Raw genomic sequence first — 15,590 nt, 5'->3', positions numbered from 1 at the left:
CATCTGGAAACACTGTATGCATCTCTACCTTCTTTAAACACAGTGCCTCGAAGAACAGACGGCCCGGGGCAAAATGTTTGGGCCTTTTTTTTTTTCCTTTAATGATCTGTTTTCCTCGGAATACTTTGTCCAGCTGAGTGCAGCGATATGCATATGTAAACATATTCTTTAAAGCCGATCACCTTTAAGGTCATTCAGAAGAAAGGTTTCTGTTTTTGTTTGTCCGCTTTGATTTTGGGGGGCTGGATTTTTTTTTTTTAGAGCAGTCTGGCTCTCCCGGAAGGCTCCTCGGTGCCGGGCGCGCCCTCGGCTCGCGCCCCCGGCAGATCCGCGCGGAGGCGGCGCTGCGCCCGGGGCCGGGGAGGCCGGCGGCGCCTCCGGCTCGGCCCCCGCGCGCGCACGCGCGCTTCCCCGCCGCCGGCGCGGGCGTTACCTGCGGCCGATCTCGCTCTGGCGGAGGAACTGGATGTTGTCCGCGCTGTCCGCCAGCTCCGGGTACTGCTCCACCGAGAGCACGTAGTAGCCGTCGTAGCCCTGCACGCGGCCGGCGCTCAGCAGCTGCCGCTTCTCGCCCTCCGTCCAGGGCCGCGCGCCCTCCTCGCCGTCGCGCACGCGCTGCTGCTCGCGCGCCCAGGCCCGGGCGAGCGCGCGCTGCCGCGCCTGCTCCAGCACGCGCGCCTTCTCCTCGTCCAGCGTCGCGCCGTAGCGCACGTGCAGCGCCAGCGCGCCGAACTGCAGCTCCACGTCCGCGAAGCGGCGCGTCCTGCCGTTGACCACGGCGGTGGACTGCGACACGGTCACGTTGATGCCGTTCTCCAGCGCGCGGCGGCCGCTCGTCAGGCGCAGCGCGCCCAGGTCGCCCTCGGGCGTGCTGGTCTTGATGAAGTGGTGCGTGTCCCTGCCCTCCACGGTGAAGTGCAGGTCCTCCAGGTACACGGCGCTGTTGAGCACGGCCGCCACCTTGATGCAGTCCTCGTCGGCGATGTTGAGCGCGTTGGTCTGCACGCGGCCGCGGCTCACGGCCAGCATGACGCCCTTGCCGATCAGCGACTTGACCGTCGCGAACCACAGCCACGACGGCGCGCCGCCGCCCCGGCGCCCGCTGCGCCGCACCTCGGCCGTCCGCCCCACGGACAGGAAGGCCTTGGCCTGCCTCGCCACCTGCTGCTGGACTCCAAACGTGGGCTGCAAAGCGAAAGAGAACGGGAGGGCGCTTTAGAGAGCGGCCGGGCGCCCCTGGCCCGGGAGCCGGGCCTCCCGATGGGGCTCCTCCCGATGGGGCCCCTCCCGATGGGGCCCCTCCCGATGCGGCCCTTCCCGATGGGGCTTCTCCCGATGGGGCCCCTCCCGATGGGGCCCTTCCCGATGGGGCTCCTCCCGATGGGGCCCCTCCCGATGGGGCCCTTCCCGATGGGGCTTCTCCCGATGGGGCTCCTCCCGATGGGGCCCTTCCCGATGGGGCTCCTCCCGATGGGGCTTCTCCCGATGGGGCTCCTCCCGATGGGGCTCCTCCCGATGGGGCTCCTCCCGATGGGGCCCTTCCCGATGGGGCTCCTCCCGATGGGGCCCCTCCCGATGGGGCTTCTCCCGATGGGGCTCCTCCCGATGGGGCCCTTCCCGATGGGGCTCCTCCCGATGGGGCCCCTCCCGATGGGGCTTCTCCCGATGGGGCTCCTCCCGATGGGGCCCTTCCCGATGGGGCTCCTCCCGATGGGGCCCCTCCCGATGCGGCCCTTCCCGATGGGGCTTCTCCCGATGGGGCCCCTCCCGATGGGGCTCCTCCCGATGGGGCCCCTCCCGATGGGGCTTCTCCCGATGGGGCTCCTCCCGATGGGGCCCCTCCCGATGGGGCTTCTCCCGATGGGGCTCCTCCCGATGGGGCCCCTCCCGATGGGGCTCCTCCCGATGGGGCCCCTCCCGATGGGGCTCCTCCCGATGGGGCCCCTCCCGATGGGGCTTCTCCCGATGGGGCTCCTCCCGATGGGGCCCCTCCCGATGCGGCCCTTCCCGATGGGGCTTCTCCCGATGGGGCCCCTCCCGATGCGGCCCTTCCCGATGGGGCTTCTCCCGATGGGGCTCCTCCCGATGGGGCCCCTCCCGATGGGGCTCCTCCCGATGGGGCCCCTCCCGATGGGGCTCCTCCCGATGGGGCCCCTCCCGATGGGGCTTCTCCCGATGGGGCTCCTCCCGATGGGGCCCCTCCCGATGCGGCCCTTCCCGATGGGGCTTCTCCCGATGGGGCCCCTCCCGATGGGGCTCCTCCCGATGGGGCTTCTCCCGATGGGGCTCCTCCCGATGGGGCCCTTCCCGATGGGGCCCCGCCCGATGGGGCTCCTCCCGATGGGGCTCCTCCCGATGGGGCTCCTCCCGATGGGGCCCCTCCCGATGGGGCTCCTCCCGATGGGGCCCCTCCCGATGGGGCTCCTCCCGATGGGGCCCCTCCCGATGGGGCTTCTCCCGATGGGGCTCCTCCCGATGGGGCCCCTCCCGATGGGGCTTCTCCCGATGGGGCTCCTCCCGATGGGGCCCCTCCCGATGCGGCCCCTCCCGATGGGGCCCCTCCCGATGCGGCCCTTCCCGATGGGGCCCCTCCCGATGCGGCCCTTCCCGATGGGGCCCCTCCCGATGGGGCTCCTCCCGATGGGGCCCCTCCCGATGGGGCTTCTCCCGATGGGGCTCCTCCCGATGGGGCCCCTCCCGATGGGGCTTCTCCCGATGGGGCTCCTCCCGATGGGGCCCCTCCCGATGCGGCCCCTCCCGATGGGGCCCCTCCCGATGCGGCCCTTCCCGATGGGGCCCCTCCCGATGCGGCCCTTCCCGATGGGGCTCCTCCCGATGGGGCCCCTCCCGATGGGGCTTCTCCCGATGGGGCTCCTCCCGATGGGGCCCCTCCCGATGGGGCTCCTCCCGATGGGGCCCCTCCCGATGGGGCTCCTCCCGATGGGGCCCCTCCCGATGGGGCTTCTCCCGATGGGGCTCCTCCCGATGGGGCCCCTCCCGATGGGGCCCCTCCCGATGGGGCCCCTCCCGATGCGGCCCCTCCCGATGGGGCCCCTCCCGATGCGGCCCCTCCCGATGGGGCCCCGCCCGATGGGGCTCCTCCGGCTGCGGGCAGGGAAAGCGGAGGGGCGGGGGGAAAGCGGGGAGCCGGGTAGATCCTGCGTCAGCGCTTGGGAGAGGCCGAGGCTTCGACGGCCTGCGGGGAGGAAGGGCCCGGGGTCCTCCCCCTCAAGCTGACCCCCAGCGCGTTTCGAAAGGCAGAGCGAGGTGGTAACGCCGTCACGCATTGTGCTCAGCAAAGCGTTTTCGTCTCTAACGTGGGCGAAGCACGCAGGGGTTTGCCTTCTCTCTCTCGGTTTCTAGATGCCCTTTTCCCAGGCTCACCCCACGTGCAGAACGGGCTTATCAGGTCGTGCACCCCAGCAGCGTTCTCCATGGGAGGCTGGGGACAAAGCGCCAGCACCCAGGGGAAGGCGGGAAAGCCTGCGGGTGCTTGGGGCTGGCTCACCGCGCCCCACTGGATGCGCTTTGAAAGGCGTGTGCTTTAATTTAGGTAAACTCGGCACCCTCTCCCGGTGAACAGTTTTCAGCTGAATTGGACCACTATAACCGGCCACGGTGGGCGGCACACAGTGGGACAGCTGGCAACGAGTGTTTATTACTTTAGGAAAACATTTATTTTTTTTCGCAGACTTAGGGGACCGTGGGCCTTATACGTTGGCAAGGGTTTTAAATTGGGGATTTGAACTCGGGCATCTCTTATACCACCAGATGTTTGTCTGGCCAGTGTTTCCCCAAATGGAAACATGTGTTTCGTTTGCAGCACTGAAAGGCACATTCGTTTTTCTGCTCTCCGGCCAGCCTTGATGTCTTTGCCTGCGATTCCCTAAGCTGTCCTTATGGTGTGCTTCTGATGACAGAGAACCTGAGCCATACTGCAAAGGCTGTCTAGGAAAAAAGCTGGCAGTCCATCTGTACAGTAAGACTTCAGTGCTTTCAGACATGTTGGAAAGCCATCTGCAATTAGGGCGTGCTCAAAGGCGTTAGTAAACTTCAGGATGTCTTCACGGCACTTGATCTGATCAGTGCAGATATATTTGCAGTTAGAAGTGTCCAAATGGCTCCCAGGTCCTGGAAACTGGATGGGTTTTACTTTTTAAATGTAAAGGTGACATCTGAAAAAGGAATTGCTTTTATGTTAAGTGTGAAACATGTACCAGAAAGCAGAGGTATTGGCACTGTGTATAACTTGTGTGCGTATGTGTGTTTTAGCCAGGATTGCCTTTTCTCTTTGTATTCATTGAAATTATAGGACATTGGTCAAGGGGGCGGGGGGGGGGGGAAATGACTCTTTCTAAGGAACTCTGCGCTCTGTTCTTATCATTACGGGGTAACCCAATTTCTTGACCTTTACTTATTCTTGCTTTAAGCTAGAAATTCTGGTGTTTTGTTGTTGCATTCCTTTCTGATCTCTGAATGGTGGGAATTAAAAGTGCCACTTTCTGAAATGGTAGCTTTGACTTTGCAATTTTCCATTCTTTCTCCTTTTCTTTTATTTCCCAGAACAGTTCCAGGCTTCCAGCTCTGTTATTTTCAGGAAAATTCCATAAACACCTAGTGGTAGGTGGTGCTTTACCAGAGGCCATTTTATTTTTATTTTTAATCCTTTCCCTTGAAACACTGCCAAAATTTTAAGGAAGTGGAACTTTGTGGCATTGTTTGTGAGCTGCTAATTTGTAACGTGAATCCGCTGCCCTCCTGTTTATTGTATCTTTCCCTTAAGGTCCCAGATACTATAAATGTGCTGTTCCTGGGGTTCTCTGTAGAAACCCTGCACTCAAAAATGAGCTTTCGCATTTTATTACCGTTTGATAATGTTTTTCTCTGTTTTTATTAGCATCACTAAAACCAGATTTAAGCCTGTTTCACAGGCCCCTGATTTGCTGAACAGAAATGCAAGAGGGAAGTGGTGCTTTCTTTCCTGAAAGAGTCAAAAAAATTTAAAATGGTCTTTGGTACAGCTTTCACCCGGGTAGTCTGATTAAGCAGGGGAAAATAAGGTGCAAGTAAGCCCTTTATCACCTTTTCATAGTTTTGCAGTTTGTCTCTTACCGGTACATCATCCCACTGCTGACTCTTCACCAGTTCGTAAGAAGGCTCCGTTAAATCGAATTTGGGGACAGGGAATCCAGGAATAGCATTGTGCAGATGGAAGCCAAATGTCACCAGCCAGCTGTTAACATCTAGGAAAAGAAGGTTCCAAATGAAAGGCCTTAGAGTTTATCTTGTGCTTTCCTGCACTGAAGGCCTTACCTTAAAACCCCACATTCACAAACAATGACCCTGAAAAAGAGCCCATGTTTGGCATCACCCTACAATTAAAAACTGACTCTATTTTCAGACGTGGTGACGATAACTTCAGTAGCAGAACGAAGTGAGCCAGGGCTGCAGACAACGCGGATAACAGAGACTCACTTAGACAGAGGGGTACACGGTCCCTCGTGCGAAGCTGCAACCGGTGCTGGTGATAGTGATAAAAAATGCGAATAACAACGCCCAGAAGCATGAAACAGACAGCGTCGTTGACAACAGATGACATTTGTAGTTAGTAAAGGCTGGTCTTAAATAGAAGTCGTGTGTTATTAGCTTTCAAAAGTGACTGCCCAAGGATATGCAGGCTTCCACCACCCATTTAATAAGAACCCTGAATTGAGGGTATGAAGATCAACAGCTGATTCTTAAAGATGAATGGTGAAAGCTGGCCAAGCTGGCCAAGGGCACAGGCGTTCTGATTCCCATCAGTTCTGACTTCAGAGGCTCTGTGCACAGGTGGAGACAAACTTGTGGGGGAGAGAGGCTGGAAACCTTTAAGATGGTATTTTAAAATATTGCCACGTGACTCCAAAAGCCGTTAAGCTGAAAATAAGGCTTTGATTCTGTTCCGGGGGTTATAATGTTACAGAACTAGTCAGCAGGCTTGCAGCTTTATGAGTACAGTTGGGTGTAGATTATTTTATATATTAAGCACATTGCTGGAAAATTTGAAATTGCATTTTACCTAATATATGCTGTTCCATCTCTCTTTTGATGTTTTTCAGAAAATGCTGCTGTGGCATTCCCTGCCGTCCACGTTGCTAGGAGAGGATGAATCCAGGAGCTGTGGGCTTTCCAGCCTTTCAGCCACTGTCAACACCTCTTAAATAACCAGTGGCAAACTGCTTGTCAGAATGATGGAGGGCCACTTGTTCCCCATTTCCTTCTCCAGGGCACAAACTCTCACTTCATTGCCAGGCTGGCAGGTCCCTTTGTGCCGGCATCATATAGGCTATAAACCCAGTGGTGTTCTCCCTGTTTTAAATGGAGGGTTGCTGGTGGTGGAGGAGGATAGAAAGTAACACACTTGTGTGTGTGTGTGTGTGTGTGTGTGTGTGCGCGCGCGCGCGCGTAAGATTACGGGGGGCTTGTATGTTAGAGAAAATTCTTCTTGGATGGTGCAGTGCTGGGGGCAAAGGTACTCCTACTATGAACAATGTCTGTGAAGCAGTGAAAATCGGAGGCTCTTAAGTGTTGAAAATTACTGCCCAAAAAGTGGGACGTGAAGGTAGATGAGTACTGAAAAACCCTGAAGGGGAATTCCATACGGGAGCTGCTGAATCAGGATGCTGAGAGAAGGGACCTGGAGCTGGTTCACAAGGGAGAGAGCTACGAAAAACCTAAGGCAGTCCGGGAAAGCAGGCGGCAGATGTGAAATGAACAGGGGGCAGAGAGCTGTACTGAAAACGGACATCTCGGTAGGCCTCAAACACTGAGCGAGAAAAGACACAGCCGGAAGGAGCGTCTAACGCGAGCCCAAACAAAACAGCAGAAAACCCCAAACCAAACCGAACACACACACAAGAAAACAGAATAACCTTCCTCTAGGAAACATAAATATAGCAAAGAGGTTAATCATGGCAGTGGGGCTCAGGAATGGAAGGTGGAAACAGAAGGATTCAGAATCCCTGGAGCAGAGCGTGAGTGGAGATCTCAGCTCACTAAAGGGAACCCTCGTGCACTGTGGGTGGGAGTGTAAACTTGACAGCCACTAAGGAAAACAGGATGGAGGTTCCTCACAAAACTAAGAATAGAATTACCATATGATCCAGCAATCTCTCTTCTGGATATTTATCCAAAAAATACAAAAACACTAATTCGAAAAGATACATCCACCCCTAGGTTCATTGCAGCATTCTTTACAATAGCCAAGATATGGAAACAACCTAAGTGCTTATCAATAGATGAATGGATAAAGAAGATATGGTATGTGTGTACACACACACACACACACACACACAATGGAATATTAGTCACAAAAAAAATGAAATCTTGCCATTTGTGACAACGTGGATGGACGGACCTTGAGGGTATTATGCTAAGTGAAGTAATTCAGACGGAGAAAGGCAAACACTGTATGACTTCACTCATACGATACAACCATTTTTTTTTTGGCTGCGCTGTGCAGCTTGTGGGATCTTAATTCCCTGACCAGGGATTGAACCCAGGCCTTTGGCAGTGAAAACACAGAGTCTTACCCACTGGACCTCCAGGGAATTCCCCTAATTCATATGATATTAAAAAAAAAAAACAAATAAATGACCAAACCAAACCAAACATGTAGATACAGAGAACAGAGCAGTGGTTACCAGAAGGGCAGGAGGTGGGGAGGACAAAGTGGGTAAAGGGCATCGACTGTATGGTGACGGGTGCTAAATAAGTTTGTTGGTGAGCGCGCTGTCGTGTACACAGAAGTAGAAACAGAATGTTGTACACATGAAACATACAATGTGGTAAAGCAGTGTTACCTCAATAAAGAGTAGAGAAGCTGCGCGTTAAAGGGAACTAGAGTCACGCTTGCAGGGACCTTGTCTCTGTTTCACATCCTGCTGCTTCTGTGGTGGCAGAAGGGGGACTCAATGTTTTAAATTGGATCATGCACTCAATTTGGAAAGGTCTTAAATCTATACCCATATTGGCAGAAAAATTAATGTGTTCATTAGCAGTGCCACCGTACAAGAACACTGCCCTAACTGGTGATGAAGACAGTAGTATAAGAGGACAGAAACAGGATCCACTGGCTAAGCAACTGAGGGGAGAACCTGCGCCATCACCGTCCCCGAGGCGACGGTAGGGGAGAGGGAGTTAAACACCTCCCGGGGACGGGCTGCTGAGTCACGTGGTGTCGTGTTCCTTACTGATTCCGTCATTAGAACTTGACACACGTGTAAAAGGAAAACCAGCATCACATTTGTAAGGCAGTTACTATTTCAAGCAGAATTGTGTGTGTTACTGTATTTAATACCATAAAGTAGGCATTGCTCTCCCCATTTTACTGTTAAGGAAACAGACTCAAAAAGTCATGTGACTTGGCTATAAAGCGTTGGGATTGGAACTCCAATTTGGGGACTCCAAGTTCATCGTGTTTTCTGCACCCCCACGTCCCTTCCCTTCCTTAAGTGACCGGATTGCATGTCATTTCAGAAAGCTGTGGTCTTGGGCACTGGCAGGCAGAATACGAAGTAACAAACTATGTCTCAGTGTCCCTTTGTGGTTTCTCCTTGGTTTCATTTAAAAGGTTAGGCATTTGATTTTTTTTTTTTTAGGCATTTGATTTTGCATGAGGAAAGCGTACAGTTAAACTACCAGCCGTTATTTCGTGTGTTAATCCAGTGATTAAAGTACTTGGAAAGGAAAAACAATTACACTTACCTGTGATGTAGTCTTTCACATCATGGATTTTGCTTGCAGGGTTGTTATTCCTAAACATATACAGGTTAAAGGGAGCTGGGTCCTTCCCAATTCTCTTCCAGATTTCTATGTCAGGCGTTGTCCATCGTCCTGCCAAAATGTCATAATCCCTTTCTCCAAAGTGGATTAATTTTGTGAGTGGGTCATACAAGCCACCATGAAATCCAATTACCAGCTGAAAGTCAATGTTGGAGTCAAAATAGATTTCGCCATATGCGGTGTACTGAATCTGTTTGAGCATAAGCCCGTTGCTGCTGAAAACAGCCAGTGGCGTCCCTGTGTTGTCTGACGCGATGTAGAATTCATCCCCACTGCTGATTTCCATGGCAAAAAGATGTCCTTGGAGATCGTAATAGAGGGAGGTGATCTCTGAACTCGAATGGTTGTAGACGTGGGTAATCCTGGTGGGGTAAGTGAGGTCCGCATAAAAAAACTGCAGGTGCTGTCCCAGACTGGTCTTGCTAGACACACGCCTTCCCAGGCCATCGTAACGATAGATGACTGTCCAGCCACTGCCTTTACTGTACACTCGGGTCAGAAGCCCCTTGGAGCTGTACTCAAAGATCTCCGTGCCTCTTTGACGCAGGAAGCCATCTTCATCCAACCGGTACTGAACATCACCCAGTCGGGTGATCCTGTCTCGCAGGTCATAGCGAAGGGGTGTCAAACGTGCGCTGTTACTTGGGTTCAGTAAATGGAGGTTTCCATTCAGGTCGTAGTTGTAACGCCACATGATTTTTTCATTTAGATAAACGGTCTGGAGCTGTCCGTCAACATCATACTCATAAGCGTATTTGGTAGTGTTGGCGAAGGGCCCTATTTTAATCTCTCTCTTGGTTACCCGACCCATGTTATCATACTGAATTGTAATCCAGTACATGAGTGACCTGAAGATCTCATACTGAATTTCCTTGATGCGGCCGTGAGCATCAAAGTGCTTCGTGTAAGTCATTACAGCTGTGGAAATGATCTGGTTAATATCATAATATATAACTCCAAATTTTCCAAACTGCTCCACTTTTCCAGAAATGTCATCGAACTGATAGAGGTCAATGGGCAGCGGAGTTTCATTGATGACACCCTGCATGCTGGTAACCCGAAAGCTGTTGTCATAGCTGTAGTCGAATCTCGCGTTCACCATCCCATCTTCACTGAAGCGGAAAATCTGTCTGTCAATGAGAGGTCCAATTTGCCTGTATCTGATGGTGCAAATAAAACCATCACTCTGGAGGTTTACCGTTTTGAGGACGCCTGCCGTTTCATCGTAGGTGAAACTGACTCTCGTGCTATCGTATAAGATTTCTGAGAGCCTGGTCTGCCTCCTGTACTTGAATAAGACCCTCCGACTCGTACCCAGGAAAGCCGTCTGGAGGAGCAGCCCCCCCTCGCTGTAGTCCGTGATGACGGAGGCGTTGCTCTCCGGGGGGCTGTATATGTTGCGGTAGTAGCCGACGGAGCGGACGGTCTGCATCGTGTGGCGAGCTACGCTGGGCATGGTGACGGCCGACAGCTGGTCCCACGTGTCGTACTCGAAGATGTACTGCCGCTGGCTGTGCAGCAGGAGCACCATGGACTGCAAGGAGGGAGGGAACACACTGTTAGCCGGCGCTTGTGAGTGGCGGGGGGGCAAACGCGCGGGTGGTGACCACACGTACGCAAGAACATTCCCCGTGAGAAAATGGTTTTCATTTCAACTGAGTTCTCCTTGACTTTCCATGTCATTACCGATCTCCTGCCTAACGTGCCTGGATGCTTCACTGGGAGGGGTTCTGCTGTGAGTGCCTCAAGTCTCAGGATCGTACCTTTTTTTTGTTTTTTCAGGCATTCATAGCCAAGCAGAGGATTGTCAATGGATTCCGGTAAGTCATAACATGGGCACGAGCAAAGCTGCCTCAAAGACAATATTTCAAGGGGAAAACAGCATATGGGAAGTGCAATCCTGTCCATAATTAGCAATCATTTAGTAAGGTGACTTTTCCCCCTCATTTGATTAAAGAGCCACTCAAATCATGTTTTAATTTCCAGTGCATTTGGGGGAGGAGCAAAGCATTCAAAATATTACTTTATAAAGAAGAAACATAAAATTAGCCCAAAATGGATCGTGTGTACCTAAAGCATCAACGGCAACAAACACTGCTACAAACAAATCACTCGGTGGGGGCTTCCCTGGTGGTGCAGTGGTTAAGAATCTGCCTGCCAATGCAGGGGACACGGGTTCGAGCCCTGGTCTGGGAAGATCCCACATGCCGCAGAGCAACTAAGCCCATGAGCCACAACTACTGAGCCTGCGCATCTGGAGGCTGCGACAGTGAGAGGCCCGCGCACCGCGATGAAGAGTGGCCCCCACTTGCCGCAACTGGAGAAAGCCCTCGCACAGAAACGAAGACCCAACACAGCCATAAATAAATAAATAAATAAATAAAATAAAATAAAAAAATAAAATAAAAAAATAAAAAAACAAAAAAACCCCAAATCACTCGGTGAATGAGAGCTGTCAATGTCCTTGTGAGGAATATGGATCCAGATATTTTGTTTGTTTGTTTGCAAATTCTTAAATGACATCTGTAATGACAGGAAAATCTGAATTTTGAAATTTCCTTTTGTGAGAAGCAAATTGGACTTGTACCTAAGGTGCGGTGAGGATGGTTTCTGGGCTATAGACTGCTTTGCTTTCTGGGTTATAGACTGCTTTGGTGCCAAATTATGAGGTGAGTAAATAGATAAATAAAAATAAGCTCTGCATATTTTGCAAGTAATTGCAGAAAGACAAAAGACAATTTATTAGGCCAACGTGAGAGAAGGTCAACCTGGAGGCTGGTTAGGTAGCTCTTGCCGTGGTAGAGCGCGTGGGCGGTTCTGTCCTCTGAGGAAGCCCCTCTAAAACCTGTTACACCAAATGGAATGATGGCCAAACCGGGAGGATGGTTAGATTAGGAGCCCACTTCCCCACCCACCCCCGCACCGGGACTCGCTCTTTGCTTTTGACACAGAAACGCATAACCCCGTGTCCAAGGCTCATTCTATGCTTCTTTATCGTCCACCATTTTCAGAAGCAGTTTGCCTGACTTAGACTTCTGCAGAACCTCTTCTATGGGCACATCTAGGGGCAATTTTTGTGTGCAGACTCTGTGGCAAATGTCTTGAGACTTGTCCCTGATAGCCTGCATCCTTCCAAGGAAGGCCTGGACTATTGCTGAATTCACAGGACCCAGGACCCAGTACTGCAGTCATTCAGAAACACAGCTCTTGGTAGGTAGTAAAATATTCCTTACTTGGCCATGAATAAGTTTTGGCTTAGGGTGCCTATCCTAGCGAGGAAATGGAAATAGTTTGGGTGGATTTTAGAGATTTGGGAGAGATGGTGAGAAAGTGCTCGTTGGCTTTTCTGATCCCTGTTGATACATGGACGTGATCTCGGTTACTGCCGGTGTCATTTTGTGACAGTGTCCCTTATCAGTGACATGCCCCTTTGCTCCAAGATTTTTCAGTCACATTATGGTCACTACTCTCAATTTTGGGGGTCTGAGAGTTTATTTTGTTTACTTATTTATTTATTTTTGGCCTCACTGCTCGGCTTGCGGGATCTTAGTTCCTCGACCAGGGATTAAACCCACACCCTAGCATTGGCAGTGTGGAGTCCTAACCATTGGACCACCAGGGAATTCCCAGTCTGGGAGTTTATATTTGTTACTCTTCTCTGTAATGTGCTTAATTTAAATTGGGAAGAGTGTTGCAGAATGCAGTAGTGTCCCACTCCCAGTAACCTCAGGCAGGAGTTGTCTCGGGGCTTGTAGGTTGCAGGATGAGATATTTTCCAGGTGTCAGGATTTGCTCCCAGGAAGGTAAGTGTGGAGGGGGCTTACTCTGTGGTCTCTCAACAAATAACAGCCGAATGACTAACCGTAGCGTGTGATGACGAGTCTGGAGGGAAACTGTCCCCTAATGGGCCTCCTCCGTTGTCTCAGGGGTGCGTCTCTTCTAAGGAGGGCACGTAGGTGGGTTTGCAAGAGGAGAAATTGGCAAGTAGGGTCGTAGCTGGAAGCGCTCTAGAGTTAGGCTGCCTGACGGTGAACTCTGAACACGAACTGGTCCTCAGGAAGAGGAACTAGCCAGGACGGCTCAGGTGCAGGGGGGAGGTAGGTCCAGAGCACCTCTGGTGGAGACCCACGGGGCGAGTGAGTGCGACAGTGATGTGGGTGTGCGTCCGGAGGACAGGGTTATCCTGTGCACCCGAGGAAGGGGCAGGCAGTGAGGCCGGCAGCTGTGTCTGGGCCTCAGCTGCCGTGTGGCCGCTGGCAGTGCCGGTGCGCTGAGCTGAGAGGCACCCGAACCAGAACCAGTGCGAACTTGCGTCTCAAAGGCAGGTGAAACCTCCCATGAATGTGCTTCTTGGCGAATTCTACTTCTTCAGAAGGGAACTACAGGGAGGTGGTCTTTTCCTCCACTGTTCTTTCTTTTTTTAATATTTATTTATTTATCTTTGGCTGCGTCGGGTCTTAGTTGAGGCACGTGGGATCTCTCCTTGGGGCGTGCGGGCTCAGCAGTTGTGGCGCGTGGGCCTAGTTGCCCCGTGGCGTGTGGGATCTTAGTTTCCCGACGAGGGATCGAACCCGCATCCCCTGCATTGGAAGGAGGATTCTTAACCGGTGGACCACCAGGGAAGTCCCTCCTTTTTTCTTTTACTTTCATTCCCTCTTGACCCCAGTCACTACCCGAAACCTGGCATCTACGACCTGGCATTCTGCACACGTATAACTTGAAGTCTTTTTTGGTGTTGTGCACAGGTCTCAAGAATGGGTTCCCTTTACACGCAGAAGAAAGGGGAGAGGCCACAGAGGACCAGACGTGTGGCTTTTGTAAAAAACAGCCTCTTTTGGTTACTAACGCATAAGTAGGGTGTATGTGCTCTTTATGGTTATGTCGAAGCTCTGCAGGCAACAACACAAAACTGACAGCTTTAACTGTGCGAACGCGTAAGGCTCTTTCTCAAATGAAAAAGCTCGCACGGGGATGATTTACAAATGACTAACAAGCTCAAGGTCTAATTTGTGAATGTTGTTGACGTGTGAGGTTGGCAGGTGGGCGCTGTTGTGGCTTGTTTGTTTACAGCATAAATCACGTAAAAGGGTCTCGGAGAGGAGAACTTAACTGAGGAGAAACACCGTGGCCAGTGCAGAAATTCATCAGTGCTCTACGGATGTGATTTACATGTGGGTACTCAGAATAACAAACGGGGCTCAGTCACGTGACACTGGTCCCCCCGGAAGTGCGCTTGGGTGACTGCTGGAAAATACCGATCATTGCCTCCCCGTGTTTACCCTCTGTGTGCAGGCGTACCTTTTCCAAGTACGTGTAACTCCATGTTTTACCGTCAGCAAAAACCCGGGAAACGATCCTCCCCTGCCCGTCATAATCTACTTTCTCGCTCGTAGTTCCTCGCTGGATGCTGGCAACTTGGCCCGTGGACGAGTAGGTGACGTTGACGGCCATCAGCTTGTTACTTGGTAGCCAGAGAGTCGGATGTCCTGACGCGTCGTGGGCGACCCTCAGGAGAAACTTACGGTGGTCATCATAGATCTTTTCTGTCTTTGTTGTTCGATCAAAGTCAACCGAAAGGAGGTTTCTGCCATTAACCTGTTACAACACAAACCAGATGATGAAATAAATCATGCTCTTCCAATACCAGCCCCTTATTACTCTTCAGGGTCCCCACTATTGTTTAAACACCATTTATGATGATTGATTCTCTTTGTCAGTAAATTAATTTAGCAACTTCTTGGGTACAAGTGCAAGGCAGTAGATTAACTGCTCTTTTAAAAGGTTTCATTAAGCAGAAATACAGCCTGGCATTTGTTCAAAACCTTTTCAATTAAATTTTGTAACCTTAAGCAACTGATAAGAAAAATGCCGAAATGCATTTGCTTTAAAGTTTGCTCAGAAGATACGAAGGTGGTAAACCTGACATCTCTGCACATTACTCAAATCCCTCCCCACCCCCGGCCCAGAAGACATTGGGAAATAATTGCTTACTAGATTAATCATGGCTACATTAAATAAAACGGTGGTAAATGTGATTCTAGCCCTTCAAAGAGCAGTTAATGTGGAACCCACATTACTGCAAATTATTAATTAGTTTAAATAGCAGGAGGTTACAAACACGATCCTTGTTTTTGGCTAAGTGCTGACGTGTCACAATTTTTTGGAATGCCTTTTTCTTTGATAACATCTGGTTCACTGGCAAGGACTTCAGATCCTACACTCCCACATCTACACAGTCTGACCACTGTGCTTACTTTACAAATCTAGCCCCATGCTGTTGTCATAGGGTCTCTGTGTCACGTCCAGAATCTCTGACTACATCTGTCTGTTACTGTCTGTGGTCCAGGGCACACACCAGCCAGCATTTGTTAGTGCGGTGGACATGTGGCCTTGGTTAAATTCTACTTTACACACGGTCTACAGTGTTTGCAGAAGACCAGGGCCAGTCCATTCTTTGGTTTCCTACTGCACCTTTGTGGTGATGGTGCCTTGTCCATACCAAAATGCTCGTTAACTGTTCGGATCGTTACAAGTTAAATGGGAAAATCTTAATTTTACTTGACCATGTCCTAGCTAGAACTTTCAAAACAGACAGCTCCAGCTGACCACTTATACACACACACACCACTTATACACACACACCAATATATGTAAACATAAATGTATGTACACACATAATACACATGTATATTTATGTAAAATCTGGGATAAAAATTTGTGCCTTGTATCACGGCCATTAAACAAGTCCCATGAAAAAATTCTCCGTA

General features: G+C 51.5%; 1 protein-coding gene across 1 annotated transcript in view; it reads right to left on the bottom strand.

Annotated features, from left to right (window-relative positions):
• Positions 1 to 277: 277 nt before the first annotated feature.
• The window catches only part of TENM3 (teneurin transmembrane protein 3), a 2,383,554-nt gene continuing 2,368,241 nt past the window's right edge, over positions 278 to 15,590 (bottom strand). Inside the window, exons 31-34 of the mRNA XM_082374697.1 lie at positions 14,122 to 14,418; positions 8,746 to 10,357; positions 5,113 to 5,243; positions 278 to 1,185 (exon numbers count right to left, since the gene is read on the bottom strand). Of these exons, the coding sequence (XP_082230823.1) occupies positions 430 to 1,185; positions 5,113 to 5,243; positions 8,746 to 10,357; positions 14,122 to 14,418 (2,796 nt within the window). The 3' untranslated portion in view covers positions 278 to 429. The remainder of the gene's footprint in view (positions 1,186 to 5,112; positions 5,244 to 8,745; positions 10,358 to 14,121; positions 14,419 to 15,590) is intronic.

The sequence above is a fragment of the Balaenoptera borealis genome (assembly GCF_965194805.1).
Source record: "Balaenoptera borealis genome assembly, chromosome: 21".
Lineage (NCBI taxonomy): Eukaryota > Metazoa > Chordata > Mammalia > Artiodactyla > Balaenopteridae > Balaenoptera > Balaenoptera borealis.
The sequence above is the reverse complement of the archived record's forward strand: the minus strand, read 5'-3'. Positions and strand labels throughout refer to the sequence as shown.